Source organism: Sminthopsis crassicaudata, chromosome 3 (genome assembly GCF_048593235.1).
Source record: "Sminthopsis crassicaudata isolate SCR6 chromosome 3, ASM4859323v1, whole genome shotgun sequence".
NCBI lineage: Eukaryota > Metazoa > Chordata > Mammalia > Dasyuromorphia > Dasyuridae > Sminthopsis > Sminthopsis crassicaudata.
In genome coordinates, this window is record NC_133619.1 from 502,489,487 (window position 1) to 502,508,142 (window position 18,656).

At 35.3% G+C, this 18,656-nt stretch overlaps 1 protein-coding gene across 5 annotated transcripts in view; it reads left to right on the forward strand.

Moving 5' to 3' along the window:
- LOC141563184 (hepatic and glial cell adhesion molecule) overlaps positions 1–18,656 on the forward strand; it is a 51,982-nt gene that overhangs the window by 6,762 nt on the left and 26,564 nt on the right. Inside the window, exons 2-3 of one of the 5 annotated variants that reach the window (XM_074303914.1) lie at positions 683–871; positions 3,181–3,255. In XM_074303914.1, coding sequence (XP_074160015.1) covers positions 3,216–3,255 — 40 coding nt within the window. In that variant the 5' untranslated portion in view covers positions 683–871; positions 3,181–3,215. Of the gene's footprint in view, positions 1–682; positions 872–3,180; positions 3,256–3,843; positions 4,746–18,656 lie in introns of those variants that run through there. The other 4 variants (XM_074303911.1, XM_074303912.1, XM_074303910.1 and 1 more) reach the window with 4 other exon arrangements.

Sequence of the window (18,656 nt, forward strand, 5' to 3'; positions counted from 1 at the left end):
CCATTATAAAGATGCAAAATAAATTTCCCCATTGACCATGTTCCAAATATATGTATGTATATGTGTGCACATATATACCTACAATATGCAAATATACACACATGTGTGTGTGTGTATGTGTATCTCATGCTGGATTCTGATTCCTTCACTTCTGTAATAGAAATTAGTTAGCTGGGGGCAGCTAGTGGTGCAGTAGATAGAGCACCAGCTCTGAAATCGGGAGGATCTGAGTTCAAATTTGGTTTCAGACACTTTAACACTTTCTAGTCGTGTGATCCTGGGCAAATCACCCCAGTTGCCTCAGGAAAAAAAAAAGTTAGCCTGATTGATTATTAGTCCTCTGGAATTACTTTGATCAGAATTTCTAATTCTTTCAAAGTTGTTTGCCTTTACCATAATGTTGACTTTATATAAATTGTTCTCCTGACAAATGAGGTGCCCATCAATTAACAAATGGCTGGACAAGTTATATAAATGTTTTGAAATACTGTTGTGCTGTGAGAAATGACTAAGAGATGGTTTCAGAGAAATCTGAGAAAATTTATATTCATTGATGTAGAGTGAGGTGAACAGAATCAGGAGAACAATTTATGTAAAGTCAACATTAAGATAAGGACAAACAATTTTGAAAAAATTTTGCAGGCTCTCCTTTGGCTTGATTTTTACTCTGGTTATTCTTCAGTCTGTAAGCTGAATTAGAAGAAGCTAGATCTGAGAACCTGCTTTGCTCCTTGCATGTGAGACATACTACAGCTGTTGCTTGCTACTGAACCTACTGTTCTCTCCAGATACCATCTAAGGTTTGCCTAAGAACAGAATTCTTCCTTGGATGCAGGGATATTGCCTTGGGTCTGTGACCTGGAGCTGAGTGGTGAGTGAGAAAACTTCTAATTGGTACCTATTTCTGTCCAGTGTTCTGTTATTGGTATGAAACAACCTTTTGCCCTAGTGTATAGTCATTTCTTCGTGTTAGAGTGTTCAACTGGCAAAATAATCCTAGCCAGACTTCATTCATTCCAGAGTGCTTCGTCTGTATCCTTCTGTCGACCTGGGCTGGAAAAATGACTCACTGAAACTTTTTTTAAAAATTCGCCATCAGGATTCAATCTGGTACATTTTGTAAATCTGTTTGGAGGAATTGTTGAGGAGTGGGGGAGAATTGAGAGGGATTAGAAAGAGACTGTATTGCTTCCCACTATTCCACCATCTTGGCTCTGCCCTGTTTATAACTTATTATTTAGAAAAATTTGGTATTAAAAAATTTACGTTATTTTAGATACCAGTCTTGGACCATTAAAGGAGCTCTGGAACTTGATATAAGCAATTTAGCCCACTCACCTTGTTTGATTTTGAGCTCAATTCACTGTCCATTAGTTGATTTTGCCAAAGGTATCTATCTGTTTATTTATTTATAAGATTGTTTATATAATTGCGTATCATAGTCTGGACAATAACATTCTTTGTCCACTTGATTTCTTAAGTTTTTTTGAGTAATTATAGATCTTGGCTAGGATACTCTACAGTATTCTGGGCTTATAACAACCAGCACTACAAGTACCATAAATGAGAATTTGGAGGACGTCACTATCTATGTTCTTGAACTTGCATCCTATGCTGGATATTTTCTGCATCATTATAAATTATAAACACAAATACTTCTGTTTCTTGCCTTGCTTGATATTAATGATAAAAAGGACACATCAATTTTCATGGAATCTTGAATAATTTTAATGTATGCCCTGGAGGTTGAAAAAGAGCCTTTAAGGCAAAACTTTACAATCGAATATATGTGTATTTAAATAAACAAACAAAAATCACTGGTACAGACCTTTAGAGTCTGAGATATTTTCTAAACCTTTGCTATATACCCTCTTTCAGATACCTTATGAATTAATCCCTTAATCCCTCAATGCCCTTATAATTGTGTTCGTCTCCAGCATAGAGTTTTATGCACATTTGGTCTAATCTAGTGGTTTTCCTCATTTTAAAAAATCTCTTTAGCATCATTTCTACCTCCTCTCTAAATCTGGGACTGTGATGTTATAATTCAAGTGCAGTAGCGCTACTAAGATGGCAAAAGGAATATGTTAGTTTAAAAGTCTTTAAAGATCTTTATCATTTTTCTTCTGTTTTTTTTCTTTTATTTTCATCTTTAAATGTCCTTGGGACTTTTTTTTTTTGCTTAATTGGGTCGGTAAAGCTTTCTTTACATTCGATTTATCCTCCACAATTTTGCCTTATTTTATGAAGTGATACTGCTTGCAATTCTTCCATGATCTTTCCACAATCTATAAAATTTTACAGATGATTATTATATTACAACTTATTGGTTCCCATATATCTGCATATGACAAGTAAAATAAAGATTTGTTGTTAAATGTGCCTTGTTATGGTAATTTGTTTACATTTGTAAATTCAGTATGAAAATTATTACAATTGTATATATGTCTTTCCTTTTTGTATATCCTATTTTTCATCACTCATTTAAATAGATTAAGATAAAATTTTAATTGCATACCATATCTTTCATTTTTATTTTTCTATTTCTGTACTAATTTTGATATTTATTCTTAACAGGTCAGGGGACTAATTATGCATAGTCAGCTTGCACAATCTGAGGGGCATTTTGTTATTTTTATTTGTTTCATGGGATGCTATAGCCCAAGAATTAATCACCAAGACAAGCCTACTTGTGATGAACTTCTGTGTACTTAGCAGAGCTGGAATTCAAAAAGTCTGCTGTCAGTACTATACTTAATCCAGCGTAACAGAAACTGCTATAGCTTCAATCCATGCTCCACTCACAGAGCTCTTGAGAATCCAGGGCCCCCTCCACACCAAAATAGGCATTAGAATAGGACTTAATGGAGAATTAATCTATGCTAGAGGAGTTTTAGCACAGATGCAAAACTCCTGAAAACCAATTCATGCTTCAAATGTTCAAAAGAAATGAAAATTAATTATATGGTTCAAAATAAATCCCTTTGGATAGTATTAACAAAACTAAGTCTAAAAACTCCAAGCCACAAAGCTGAGGCAGCCTCACTGGATCCAGCATCCTCTTAGTTGCAAAACACAGTAAATCTTTCCTGCAATAAAAAGGGAGAGGAAGAAAGAGAAGATAGATCTGTTTTTATATTCTCTGTAGAGCAACGATCATATTTTTTCTTTGAATTTTAGGTTCTGAATCAGAGATCACAAGACTTCCCTTATTTATGACCATTTGTACTATCCAGATGCTCTGGAATCTGCAAGGTAGGAGGATTTTAACCACCAACATGTCTATCAGTGTACTTAATCCTTTCCTGGCTGCAAGATAGCAGGGACTAAAGATATCCTGCCTCTTGGTTTACAGAAAATTATCTCCCTAATATAATTACAATTCAAAAAACACTTTCTTGCAACCTCTAACTTATTTAGGGTATTATTTAGGGTGAGTGTAATAAGTTATCAATTAGGTGTTCAGGTAATCTAACAGGCATATTGCCATTATTTTTAAAAATGCAATTTATATAAAGTGTAATTCCGTCAATCTGCAGCTATCTTGATTTGCAAAGGGTCTAAGAGAAGGGAGCAAAAGGGGAATTGGTCACAGTAATGATGGGATGCCCTGTGGTAGAAGGGTATAGAACTTAGTGTTGGAAACAACTGCCAACTTCTTGCCGGGGCTAATTGTTGGGTCTACCCATCCTGATTCACCAGCAATGAGCTAGCACTAGTTAGAGGAAGCTGAGTTCTCTACATACGACAGTATAGTCATAACCAAGAAAAGCTGTTTTCTCTCAAAATCATTCAGATTATTGAGTCTTCTCAATTCTGTGAATTATAGTAATTGTCTTAATCTATTACTTCTGGTACTACTTACTACCAGGACACTATCCCTATTCTTGCTGGGACTTAATTTTTAAAACAACATAAAGATATTCTGTCCGAAGATAAGAGGATATACAAAGTAACTTTTGACTGGATGTCCCCAGTAGCCTTGCGATTCTATAATAATAGAGATAATCAAATAGGAGAAGAAGAAAGATGTAAGAATAAAAGAACTGAGCATTTTAACTCCCTCCCTTTGGAGCTGAAGAAGAGATTTCATTTCTTCAGTAGCTCCTTCCTTTCTCAGATTCAGGCTGCCCAGGAACTCCACCCCTTTCCCCCTTCACAGCTCATTGGAGGCCCTTTCTTGGCACTGTCAGCCCCCACCTCCTTAAAAACAAGGAGAGTGGAGTGGTGACTGTTTAAGACTGGGACACAGAGTCCAGTTTCTTTGTATCCTCCTACCCAGGTCTCTGCATTAGTCTCAGCTGCAAATCCCCACCTGGAACATTAGTCCTGGAAACACCGCCTTCCTATTCAGCACAGGTGAGTCTGGAGTCACCTAGCATTTGTGCTTTGCATCCAGCTTGGACCTGCCAAGGGGCTTTTCAGCAGCTCCTAATTTCACCTTTTGGAAACTGAGGATGTAGGGCTCAGAAAACCAGAAAATGTTAGGTCCGAGGGAAAGAAAAGAGCAAGCTGAGCAACACACAGAGCTCTGTGTATTCAGAGGCAAGTTGGCAGGGTTATGCTGGAACAGAGAAACTCCAAGTGGTACAAAGAGACGTGCCCAGAGTGGAGAAATCATGCTAATTGTCTGCACCAGAGCCCAAGAACTCGACCCAAAATGAAGAGAGAAAGGGGAGCCCTGGTCAGAGGCTCCAGCGCCCCACGCCTCACTCCTTTGGTCTGCCTCCTCCTGATCCAGACAGGTAGGAGATGGGGGTGGGGAGCACAGGGGTATGGAGAAAGAGCCAAGGGGCTTCTTTGGGGGAGCTCAAAAAGGGAGGTTCTGAATGTCTTTGTAGTGGGAGGAGGGAAGAAAGCTCAGCTGCTGTGTCTCTGGGGGAAGTGTAGTGAATTCAGGCTTTTAGCCTTGAATACATTTCTTCATCCCCCTTACTCCCTCTGGTCCTACCCCCACCAAAAAAAAAAAAAAAAAAAAAAAAAAAAAAAACAAAGGCTGTATGGCCTGAAGCTCCCACAACATTCAGTACATAAAGATGAGCTACATGAAGCAGTTTCTTATAGCTTGGCTTCTTGGCTTGGGTCCTTTTGGCATGCTCTTAGATGATGACATGCTGGTAAGGGATTAAGGAGCAGTCTGGGGAATGGGATGCTTTGCTTTAGACTCCTGTAGGGTTAAAAAGGCAAAGAGGAAAAGAAGCTTTGAAGAAATAACATCATGAATCCCCTTTACTCCCTGTTGCTCATCAGCATTGACAGGGTTTCAGACCATCACAATCATCGGTTAAAATGCTTTTTTAAAAAAGTCAGACTAAACGTTTATTATGTTCCAGGCATTATGGTAAGCCACAGCAGACCTTTATGCCAGGGAGACCTATATCCTGTACTGCTCCTGTCCATTTCTTAGAGAATTAGAACTTATTAGTTGCCTCTTTAATAATAGGAATGTAGGCCATTGTGAGCCTCTTAGCCTCCCACATCTATGGCAATGTTAGCTGACCTTGCTGGGATGAGTTTCTGTATATGTGACTTTCTCTTCATAGCTCCTTTGTAAAGATGAAATATTGTTGGAGGTAGGGTACAGGGCCATGCACCTAACTTTTCTTTTTTGAGTTAAGATTAGTGGGGTCTGAAGCATATTTATTTTCCCATCTCTATTTCCTGCCTCTAAAAGAGACTTTATTTGTTTTTTGTTTTGTTTTATCACAAATCCCTTTAACAGTCTAATGAAACCAATGGAACTTCTCAAAGTGTTTGAAACACATAACAAAATAAATAGAATTACAAAGAAAACCAAATATATTGAAATAGTTATTTCGCTATTAAAAAAAAAAAATAAACACCATGTTCATGGAACCCATTAGAGGCATGGCAACTAGGTAATTCTGAGAATCTTGGGACCCTGCCTTCTCATAAAAAGGCTCAGGATTCACCAAGGGAATTCCCTTGGACATGGATATATGAGGCTCAGGGAAATGTCATCTTCCACAAAAAATGAATGATAACTATTGAGATTAAGAAGCCAATTCTGGATTTCCAACCTTGTCTTCTCATACTTTGAAGTTAGGGTGCCTTCACTTGTAGAGGTAGCCTATGGACTGCCTAAGTAACTTGCAAACTCAGAAAGGATAGAAGGAAAGGGAACAAGAATTTGTTAAATATCTACTTCATATTAGACACTGCTAAGCACTTCACAAATATTATCTGAGGCAGCATGACCTTTTACAACTTGGGAATAAAAAGGCCTAGGTTGTGTGACACTTGGTCAATGACTGTTAACTTACTGTTGCCATTGGTATAATTGATTGGGGTTCATCCTAAGCATCCCAGTCCCCACTTCTGACTAAAGATGAGATTTTTTTGTTGCCTGATAATAATTACTATAGGTCAAGAGATTTCAAGCATCCCGTTGCCATGTGGAATCATATCAGCCTTCTAGAGTCTGGTATCTGAAGTAGAACTTGAAGGATGTCTTTTCTCCTGAAATTTCTCTCTTATAGTAACCAATAACTTTCTTCTTGAAAAAATCCAAGGGATTTTTTTCTATTACTTATTTTCCTTAAATTTTTGGTGACATTTGACACTACTGATCATTCCCTTTCTCTTAAAACTTTTTTTTTTGAATTTCTATAATATAATCCTAATCTTTTCCTACCTCTCTACTTATCCTTTTAAAAAATCCTTTGATGGTTATTCAGCTTTACTTGATACCTCTAGGCATTCCCTAAATGCTTAGTTGTAAACATTTTGCCTTCTATCTAAAAGAGCTTATCGAATGTCACATTTTCAACTTAATCTATACTAATGACTTAAAAATGTTTTTTAATGAATTTTTGCTTTTATACCACATTTGCTTCTGAATAATCCTCACCCCCATCATACCCTCTTTTTATAATAGAAAATAAAGTTATAAACAAAACCATGAGGCACATTGCCTGGGACTGACAGAGTATGTAATATTCATCAGTAATCCACCACTTCTCTACTAAGAAAGAGGTAATGTATTCTAACATCAGTCATCTGGAACCAATATTGGTCACTGCTTTTGATCTGTGTGCTGTGGGGTTTACTATTGTCCTTATTTATATTCTTACAGTCATCTTATATACTATTCTGTTAGTTCTTCTTTATTCTGTTCTCTCATAAAACTTTCCCACTTTTCTCTGAATTCCTTAAATATAATATTCCTTAACTTTGGTGCGAAATAACAATCCATATTTCTATACCACAACTTGTTCAACCATTTCTAAATTTATGGGCATCCACTTTGTTTTTGCCACTACAAAAAAAGTGTTATAATGAATATTTGGTATATTGCTAGTGACTTTAAAATCTATTGCTAAACTTGACTTATCTAACATACAGTTCTATATTTCATATTCCCTCCTGAATAGATAACAGTTGGAAAAAGCTAAATTTTTGTAGACTATAAAGATAAGCTTTCTAACAATTTGAACTGTCTCAAAATGGGGAAAAATGCCTTATAAAGTGAGTTTTATTTTACTATGTGCTTGATAACCTCCTGTCAATGAGGTTGTGAAGAAGGTTGAACAAAGTGTTCCCCTAAGAGCTTTTACAACTAGATTCTGTGATTTAGCCCAAATTCACAATATCCAAAATCAAATTCATCATCTTCTCTTCATCTTGCTCTGCCAACTATACTGTTACCTAGTACTAGTAATCTTGGCATGTTCTTTCTTTCAGTTCATCCTTTTCCTCACCCATTTATACCTTATCTGTTTCTAAATTCTGCCAATTCTTCCTTTAAACATTTCTTTGCCCTTTCTTCTTCATTCCCAGTGCCACAACTTTAATCTCATTAATGAAGTGTCACAGAAGATCAAAACTAGTCTTATTCTTCTCTCATCCTTCATGAAAAATTTCCCCAAACTTAAGGAGCATTTGTATTTAATTTTGACTCATTGTTTTTTAGGTTAAAATCAAGCCTAGTTTGGAGTAAATATGACTGCAATATCTGAGTTAGCCACCAGGTGGTAATCTACCTGAAAAACATTCGGGGATTGCCAGTCTTTTGTTGAGTTAGGAAATTCCCCCCCAGCAGTTATTTATTACAAAGCGCTCAAAATCAATCACCCACCCAAACTGTACTTCCCTCTTAATTTAGGCAGTTGTTTCCTACTTTTTTTTTTTTTTGGCAAAAAGACATCAATCCTTTATGGAAATTACTGTGCTCCAAATCCAGGAGATGAAATATTAACATTTAAAGTAGTGATTATAACATTATAGATAATTATAACATGCTGACTCGTTTCCACTTTTTGAGAGTTCATTCTTTCAGTTTCTCTTCTGTGTCACTGATTTAGATGGATAACTTGTAATTTTTAAATACAGAAATAAAAGTAGATTAGTTCTCTTAGATACATGGGGACAAGGAAAGTTACCTATATCTTCCTGCTGTGTAGAAAGGGAGAACCCAAGGATCATCAAAATGGAGAAAGAATAGACTTCTATGCCAATGCTTGTGGATAAAGGAATGTGATGAGAACAAAGAAATTCTGGCTTACTAGTCTAATTGCTAGGCAAATTTCATAGAACTCATGGTTCTTAGCAAATTCTAGGTGGCAAACCACTAGGGTCTGGTGTCTTCTCCCATTGTGATTTGAATCACTCTCAGCTGTGTTGTTTTCATTTCTGTTTTTTTAAAATATTTTTTTCTAATTAACAAACATTTATTCCCCAAACCCACACCTCTTCCCCCCTTGGCCCTTACTGCATTGGAAAATTTTTTAAAAGTCAAGAAAACAAATCACTTCTGTTTGTTCATGCTATGTCCCCCTGCCTGGAAGCAGCATGGAAATATCTCCTCTTCCCACTCTTCCCCAGCTACCCAAATCATACCATCTCACAAGACATCCTGAGCCCCACTCCTTCCATAAACCTCCTACTACTTTAATTAATACTAATTTCTCCCATTCCCAATTTCTCATAGTACTTACTCTTTTTATCATATATATTATCACTAAATTATATTCTGCCTAATATTGTTTTTTGATTGTTTCATGTATAGAAATTTTGTATTTGTATTTGTCTCTTAGACTGTATATTCTGAGAAGAGAGAATAAATTTCTGAATCTTCTCTTCCTCTCCTCTCTCAGTAATAATGAACATTTCAGCAATTCAATTCAATAAACACTTATCATACCTATTCTGTGCAGAATTGCTAAATTTGTGCTAGAACTTCAAAGGTTTAGATGATAGGATGAGAAATTTGGACTTCTAAAGAATAGTAGCTAATAAAGTGCCTGGTAAGATCTGAAAAGAGAGTAATTTTCAGTAAGACAAGAAAGGCTTCCCAAACTATTTGTCATTTGAATTAGATTTTAAAGAATTGTTAGGAATTCGGTAGGAGAAAGAAAAAAGGAGAACAAGGAAGGATATTAGAGGCATTGGGAACAGTGTAAGCAAAGACTGAGAAATGAGAAGATATAGGACATCTAAGACTTGTACAGATTGGCTATAAAATAGAATTTGTAGAAAAAGAATAGAATAGATATGGCTAGAATGGAAAGGCAAAGGTAGACTTTGGAAGGCTTTGAATTCCAGTCAAAAGAATTTTAATATCATAGGGAAGATTGAACCAGTGAGGAATTATGAGAAAAAAAGTGACATGGCCACACCTGTTCATAAGGAACAAATGCCTTGCATCAATAAGAAAGATAGTTTGGATTGAGGGAGATTGTAGAAATAGGAAGATGTGTAAGATAGCAATGCAGTGAATAATGAGAGAACATGGTTACATATACAATTATTAATTTTTGTTTAGTTTGAGGCTTTTCTCAACTTTCACTTAATGTCATATTTGATTGCTCATTTTTATTGATGAAAGATAAAAGAAATTTTTTTCTTAAGATTATTGCAAGCTCAGGTTATGACAGTAATAATAGATACAAAGAAACAAATAAAGTAGGTATTATGGAGGGGAAAATAAACAGGATTTAGGAACTAATTGGATATGGAAGGTTAAGTGGAAAGTCAAATGAAACATTAAGATTTCAAATATGGAAGCCAATGTGAATGTGATGCCATTGACTGAAATAGTGAAGTCAGGAGAATGAATAAATTTGATAGAAAAGCTTCTGATCACAGCTGTGAACAGTTGTGACTTTAGAAGAGTGATGATGAAGCATATAGATAAGTGATAGACTATAGTTGTAGAAGGAATGTCTTCATATCCTCAGTGCTTAGCATATTGCCTGACACATAACACATACTTAAAAATGCTTCTTGAATTAAATTGAATTCTGTTGGAAGTGAGGTGAGAAGGAATCATTGAGAAGTGAGAGAAGGTATGTCTCAGGATCTCAGAGATGGAAGATAGATTAAAAGGGACTGAAGAAAGAATGAATAATAAATAGTGTAATCACTAAATACCTTCTTCAGGAAGTGTAGACATGAAGAAGAAGAGAAAAAATTGGCAGCAGGATAGAATATAACATGGATTCTTAAACATTTTCTACTTGTGATCCTTTTTTGCCCAAGAAATTTTTACATGATCCTAGTTATATAGGAATATAAAAATCAAACATTTACTGATAATAAATCACAATTTCATGACTCCTACATTTATTTACAAGATCCTATATAGGGGCATGACTCATAATTTAAGAAGCTGGGGTATAGAAGGATTAACATTTTAATTTTTTTTTTACATTTGGGGAGACATGAGCATATTTGAAGTCAAATGGGTAAGAACCAGCAGAAGAGATTAAAGTTGCATAAAAAAGGGATTATTGTTAGAATAAGGTCATAGAGGAGGGCATAATCCAACCTCATCTTCTAAATGAAGAAACTGTAGTCCAGAAAAGGTAATATAGGCAGTAGATGGAGTTTGAGTGCAGAGCTTCTGACTCTGTATGTGTTATTCTTTTCACTATGCTGCATGAAAGTGGAAGGAATTGGGGACTGATTTTAGCATATAAAGGAATTGGCTTAAGCAAAAATTAGAGATACTGTTCTAAAATAGAAGGAAAAGAGAAGAGAGTAGGTGAAATGCAACAGGGAAATGGAGAGTTGCATACAGAATGGCCTTAGAAAACTAATTATTTGCTACAGGGGAATGTTGATACTTTTGGAAGCTTCAGAAGAAAGAAAAAGTTTGAAAATTTTCTTTGGAGAATGAAAACTATGACTAATCATAGTGTCTTGTTCATCCCATTGTCCTAACTGCTAGTTTCATCAGCGTAGGAAAAACCAGTGTATGGAAGCTTCCTCTATCAGATACACTTAGTGAATTTATAATCTTAAGAGAGCTGTTTGGGCACACTAAGAGGTAACCTGTATTAGAGATAAAATGTGACTAAAGTGTTGTCAATAGGTAGTCAGGGTTTGACCGAAGTAACAAATATAAAGAAAGAGGAGATCTAAGAGTTGAAAAAACTGAGTTGTATACTTAAGACTATTAGATTCATTATTATGACTGTTGAAAATAGGGTGGTGGCAAGGGATGAATAGAAAACAAACAGGTGCTAAAGTCATTTAGAAAGTTGCAAGAGTATTTTTGGAAGATAAAGGAAAAATAACATGGGTTGTAATGAAAGAAGGTTAGTTGTTTTTAAAGATTGCCAGGAGAGGAGATTCCACAGCATCTTTAATCATTTCATTCACTGTCAAAAAAAAAAAACAAAACCTAACTTACATGAAAATGCCCCAGACGAAAAGTACCCTATCGTGTCTCAGACCTAAATTGACTTCTAAGAGGATCATTATATAGATTAATTAAATCATGAAATGGGAGAGATATTTTGTCATGGATAGGAGCTAGGAAATAAAGTACAGAGATAGAAAGTCATTTTTCTGGATGGAATAGATATTAGCAGCAACGCTATTTATTCTCTAACAATGGCATAGTGGAGAGATCTTTGAATTTGGAGTCACTGGATCTGATTCAAATCTCAGCTTGGAACTCTTTGGGCCTCTGTTTCTTCATCTGGAGAATGAGGGTATTTGACTAAATAGTCTTTGAGGTCCCTTCTCACTCTAGATCAGTGTCCCTATGAAGTTTCCCAAGGAAACTTATCTAGAATTCTTATAGATTACCTGAAAGAGGGAGAGTACAAAATGAAATATATGGTTTTAGATAATCCCAAACTCTAGGAACAAACTGCTAGAAAAATCTCATGAGACTCTGTGAGTGAGCAGAAAAGGAACAGGTGAGACAAAGTGGATAAGGGTAGAAGAGTGAATTAGGAAAAAATAATCAAAACTTTATTTGTAGAATGGTGGGCTTTGATCTATTATGATACAGAATACAAGAGTTACTGTAAATTGTTCCCTAAAGACATTGTAATGTGTGCATCGGTACTGCAAGGGCCCCAAATATGTGACCATTGTGAGGAAGTCAATTAGAAATAAAACAAAAAAGATCAATTAAAGTGTATTGTGGTTATTCTTACTACTACTACCATTACCACCTCAGCTATGGCCTTCTCTAACGCCATATCTGGTCTTTAAGATAACTTTAGATTCAATGAGGGTACAAGCTCTAGGTCCTAAATTAGAAAGACTTCAAGTACTGACTTAATAATTGCTTATTTGTGTTTTGGGAATATAACCTTGCAATTAAATTCAGTGACTGCAGCAGCTCACTATAGCCATCTACTGATATAAGCAGGGGTTGCAACTGCCATGGGTGGAGGGATTATCCATAGTAACTCAACTTCATGAAGTAATGAAGTACTTATAGTTACTAGCTATATTTTATATTTTAATATAAAAATATTCTACCCACATGCAAAGGAACTTTATATACTCCCTACATTTCTGACTTTATACTCCAAGGAAAATATAGAACAAGAAAAATTTAAGAGAAGGGAAATTAAAATAATTAAACAGATAAAAAGCCTCCTTTAAGAGGATAGATGAAAAAAATTAGGACTTACATCTCAGAAAAATGAAGACTGAAAAAAAGATATTTAGAAACCGCAAAGTAGAAGAATAGAGTGACAATCAATTAAATCCCCATATACTGGATCAGAAGTTATCACTGAAAGCTCTAAAGATATACTTTTGGGACAAGTAAAAATAAATTGTGATTATATAATCCAAAGTATACTTTAGCCCAAGAGGTGGTAACGACTGAAATATAAATATGTTCCAAAAATATATAGAAGGAAAGAAACACTTATTTACTAAGCATTTACTATGAACCATGCACTTTACAAATATTATCTAATTTGATCCTCACAATAACCCTGGGAGTAATATCCTCTTATTATTTTCATCTTATAGTGAAGGAATTTGAGGCAGACAAACATTAAATGACTTTTCCAGAGTCACACAGCTAATAAGTATATAAGGCTTTATTTAAACTCCAATCTCCCTGATTCTGAGTCTAGTACTATAGCCACTTGCAACACCTACCTGCCTATGATAGAATCCCCAGTAATTGTATTGTTTTTTTGTTTTTGTTTTTTTACCTATCCTTAATTTTTTTTAGATTACTAGTGGTTCTTTACCTTTTCTATGTCAAGAATCCCTCTGACAGTATGATAAAACCTATGGAAGTCTTCTCATAATAATGATCTTAAATACATAAAATAAATGGGATATCAAAGAAAGGCAATTATATTGAAATAGTTATATGAACATAAGTTCTAGTAATTACTAGCTGTGCAGCCAAGGACAAATAATTTACCTCCTTTACTGATAGGACTTCAACTTCTTTCTCTATAAAATGAAGGATTGAATTAGCATTTATAAAATCTTTTCTAGCTCTATATTCTCTGATACTCTGCTTTCTAGAAATATCTCATTTTATAAAACCTGCTTAGGGATGTAGGAGGGCTGATTTTACCAAATGAGAGAGGAAGCAGTTGAAAGAGCTTTGGATTTGAGAAACAAAACAAAACACCCCCCCCCCCAAAAGAAAGCAAATTGTTTGGAAAATGATATGGCAGTGTGGATAAAGCACTGGACTTCAAAACAGGAAGACCTGAAGTAGACTCCTGCCTCAGATAGTTTTGAGCTATGTGACCCTTGGTAAATAATTTTGTCTCCAGTTTTCTCATCTGTAAAATGAGGATAATAATATCACCTGCATAACAGGGTTTTGTGAAGATAGAATCAAATAATGTGTGTAAAGCACTTTGTAAGCTTTAAAGTTCTACATAAACATTGTGTTAATTATTATTACTAAATGGCTGAACAAATTGTTCTCATAAGGAAATGTTAAAGTGCCAAAAGGAATAAGAGATACTAAAAATTCAAAGAAATATGTTATTTGTATGAAATGACTCAGTGAACAAAGCAGAAACATGAATAGCATCTACGAGTATGATAATCACGAAAATAAAGACAATTTTAAGGGCAAAATTCACAAAAAACATTGAACAAAATTGGTGCTAATATAAAGCATCTTGTCAACTATTTAAGCATTTATTAAGTTCATACTACAGGTATCTCCAAGAAGCTATAGCATGTGCAGGTACCATACCCCATTAAAACCATCTCAGCAAACTAAACCATGTTGAGAGTAATCACAGGTCTCAAACCCCCTGTTGGGTTTGAGTTGGGAGTATGTTTATCCCAAGCATGTGAAGACTTCCCCAGGAAGAATGGGTGGATGAGAACAATTTTTTCCAGTGGCCATGAAGGCACTTAAAGTAGGTATGGTGAGAATGCCAAGGTCATGAACTGCATCCCATTGTCATTCATCTAGACTTTTATCTTGCTACTGGACTTTAGTGACACTGGAAGAAAGAGTGAAGCTGATGACTTTTCACAACTGTCTCAAATCTGATTCACACCTTAAATCAAGACATCACCCATTACATCATGATTGCCATTGGCCCTTTTTGGAAATGAAGGACAAATAAGTACCTACTATGTTCCAGGCACTGTTATAAAGAGGCTGCCAAAACAAAAATGAAATATGTGTCTTCAAGGACGTGCTCATCAATACCCATCCTTCATTTTACTGAAACAAAAAACTATTGACTTTATAAAAGTTTTTATGTGAAGGAACAAAGAAAGGAGGAAAGGAAGGAAGAAGGCATACTGGATTTTAAGTAAGGAAAGAGCTGAGTATGAACTCAATTACTTCTCTCTGAAGGCAGCAAAGTGATACAGTGGATAGAAAGCTGGGCCTGGAGTCAGGAAAATCGAAGTTCAATTCCAGCCTGAAACACTTATTAGTTGTGGGATCCTGGGCAAGGCATATCACCTCCATTTATCTGTTTCCTCATCTGTAGAATGAACATAATAATAGCATGTATCTCCCAGAGCTATTGTGAGGATCAAATGAGATAATTATTGTAAAGCACTTAGTATAATACCTGACATATAATAAGCATTATACAAATGTTAGCTATTGTTAGTGTGACTTTGGTTAAATCACTTAAACTTTCTGAGTATTAGTCTCTTCACTTGTAGGATAATATTTCGACTACTTATCTTACAGGGTTATTGTGAAAAAAATGTTTGAAAAAAATGTTTTATAAACTCTAAAAGGCTATTTAATGTTGTTATGCTGTATAGTTAAATCAGTCTAGACCTACTGCATAACTACTACTAAGCAAAAAGTACTACAGATAGAATTATAGAATGTTAACATTTGAAGGGACTTTAAGAGATGTTTAGTTCATTCTTCTACTCAATGTAGGAATTGGACCTCCAATGTAACCTAACAGGTGATAATCCCTCTCACTCAGTAGCCTCTTGCATTTATGGACAATTCATTTAAACTCTACTTGAATCAGTGAATTTGCTGCTTTCTTCTACCCCTAAGTTTTAAGTTCAATTCCAGGGATGTCATAACTTAAGAAAGGAAATAGAAAGATATACTGTAGTCCAGTCTCCAACCCTTCATATGTCGTAGCCACTATTGTGGAATGATGAGGAAGGTAAAATGGGGAAGAGGGGAAGGAAGAAAGTAAAATAGAGCTTCTGAGCCAAGATTCTGGAAGGGAAGGGGGATCAGGATCAGTGTACCTGTGCCTTTCTCTTTATTCACTGTCCCTTTATTCTAACTGACAGCTTGGGTCTTTGACTATCTTTGTCTGATTCTTTAGGGTGTGCCCTTAGAGAACTGCAAGGATAGGAGGAGTTGGCTGGTTGGGCCCTTATGCACTACTGGAAGGGATGATTAAAAAGAACCTCTATTATTTCATCAAGAATTGGTCATCCCAGACTAATCTCGGTTTTTTGGATAGGATTAATAAGCTGATAGATGAAGAGAATTCTGTAGATATTGTTTATCTAAATTTTAGGAAAACGTTTTTGACATAATATCTCATATTATTCCTGTGGAGAAGATGAAGAGATGTGTACTAGGTTACAGTACAATTAGATGGGATTAGAATTACATTTAAAGAGGTGGGAGAGCCTACCTCAAGAATACTGCTAATGATTCCATTTAGACATTGCAGGAGCTCCTCAGTGGAGTATCCCCCAGAGATCTATGCTGGGTCCTGCGCTGCTTAAAATTTTTATCAGTGAGTTGAGTAAAATAATGGGTGAGATGACACAAAAACTGGGAGTGAGAATTAACAACTAGAAAATGAAGTCAAGATCCAAAAGATAAAGGTAGAGATTGGCAAACTACAGCCTGTAAACCTAATCCAGCCTGCCAACTAAGCATTTTTTAAAATATTTTTAAGCATAACAACAATTTTAAAAAGTAAAAAACATTCTTGGCTCCCAGGCCATAAACAGCTACATTTGCCTATAGGTTGTAGTCTACTGATCCTTTGGCCTAAAGTATTGGACCAAATCTGAGATGACATTTAATAGGAATAAATATAAATATTTTTGTTTAGAAAATTAATTCAGGAGTACCTGGAGAAGACACAGTTGTGCAGTAATTGTTCTGAAAAAAAAAAGAATTATGGATTGTAAGATTAATGTAATTTAGCAGTATGATGTGACAGCCAAAAAACTTAAATTTATCTTGGGCTACATTTATCTTCCAGGAATGGAAAACTGATAATATCATTGTATTCTGCCCTCATCAGACATTTTCTTGAGTTTTGAGCTCAATTATAAGCATTACTATTTAAGAAGGATATTAATATTTAAGAAGGACAAGCAGGATGGTGAAGGGGCTTAAATCCATGTCAAATGAAATTCAGTTTAAGGAACTAGACATGATTAGCTTCTAAAAGAAAAGACTTTGAGGGAAATGTGATAGCACTCTGCAAGTGTTTGAAGAGGTGTCATGTGAAAAAAAGGGGAGACCTGTTCTGTTTGGCAGCAGAGAGCAAGACCACAAGCAATAGTTAGAAGTTGTAAAGGCAAATTTAAGCTTGATGTCATAACTATCACCCCCCCTTCTAAAAAAAAGTTCCTAACAATTAATATGGTTCAAAAGTAGATAGAATTATACTGAGAGACGATGGGATCATCCTGTTCTTTAGAGGTCTTCAAGAAAAGATTGGATAAGCATCGAAGATGTTACACGGACGGATTAGATGAGGTAGCTGCTGAGGTCCCTTTCTACTTTCAAGTTCTGTGATTTTGTGATTCATGTCAGTTCCTTAAGGAAGCATTTCCTGATCTCTGACTTCCCCCCCATCCTTGCCTGTAGTCAATAATGATTTTTCCATCTTTAGAACACTTTGTTTTCATCTTTCTAATGTACTTATCATACGTGATTTTGTACTATAATAGTTATTTGCATTTGCTTCACATTCCCCAACTTGACAGTAAGCTATATGAAAATAAGACTGTCTTCTCTCTTCCTACAATGGATATTTTATGCATATTTGTTGAAATTTTAATCTATATCTCTCATTTAATAGATGAGCAAACTGAAGTCTCAAAAATTAAGTGACTAAATTAGATGACAAAGCTAGGTATAGATTGCAGTTCATTGTTTTGCTTATTTTTCCCTATTGCAATGCAGCTTCCCATTTGGATTGGGTAAGGTTAGAATTTGTTCCTTATATCAGATTATCTTTCTTTTTTGAAAATGGTATTCTATTTTTTCATTACATGTAAATATAATTTTAATATCTTTATAAAATTTTAAATTCTAGATTTTCTCCCTTTTCCTTCTCATTCCCCGTTTTTTCTTCTTCCCTAAGACAGTAAGCAATTTGATATAAGTTAGATATGTGCAATCATATAAAACATTTCCATATTACAAACCCTTATTTTGCAGTATTGTCCTTCTGCTTGGATGTTACAATAATGAGCTAGGTGGGCAGGCATAATGATGAAGTTTGACTTCGAGCTCTTAGGTTACTTTATTTGCCTTTTCTTTCTAATACATCTCTTGCTTTCAGGTACCCTATGCTTATATGTTTTTTCTACCCTATGTATCTTTTACAAACCCCCAAAGTCAAAACTTTACTCAGGAAAGAATATGATAAACTTATTAACAGTAAAATGAAAGTGACTTTTACCCCCTTTTCCAATAATATTTACATTTTAATGGTAAAACACAGTTCTTTTGGCTTAAACTTAAGGAATGATGTTTCAGATACCAAATGGATATATTTTAAGGGGTAAACTTACAGGGTAAAAGGATACTTTCCTTTGAAATCAGTTAGTCTACTTGTAACAACAGGCCTTCCTAGCAGAGAGGTTTTAATAAGAATGGGTAAGAGCTTCCACTGGGAGTTCCTGCTTGAATGGGAAAGGTAGTATCTGTGTCTGAACCTGGCATTTAAGAATGCAGGAAGCAGCCAATCTATGCT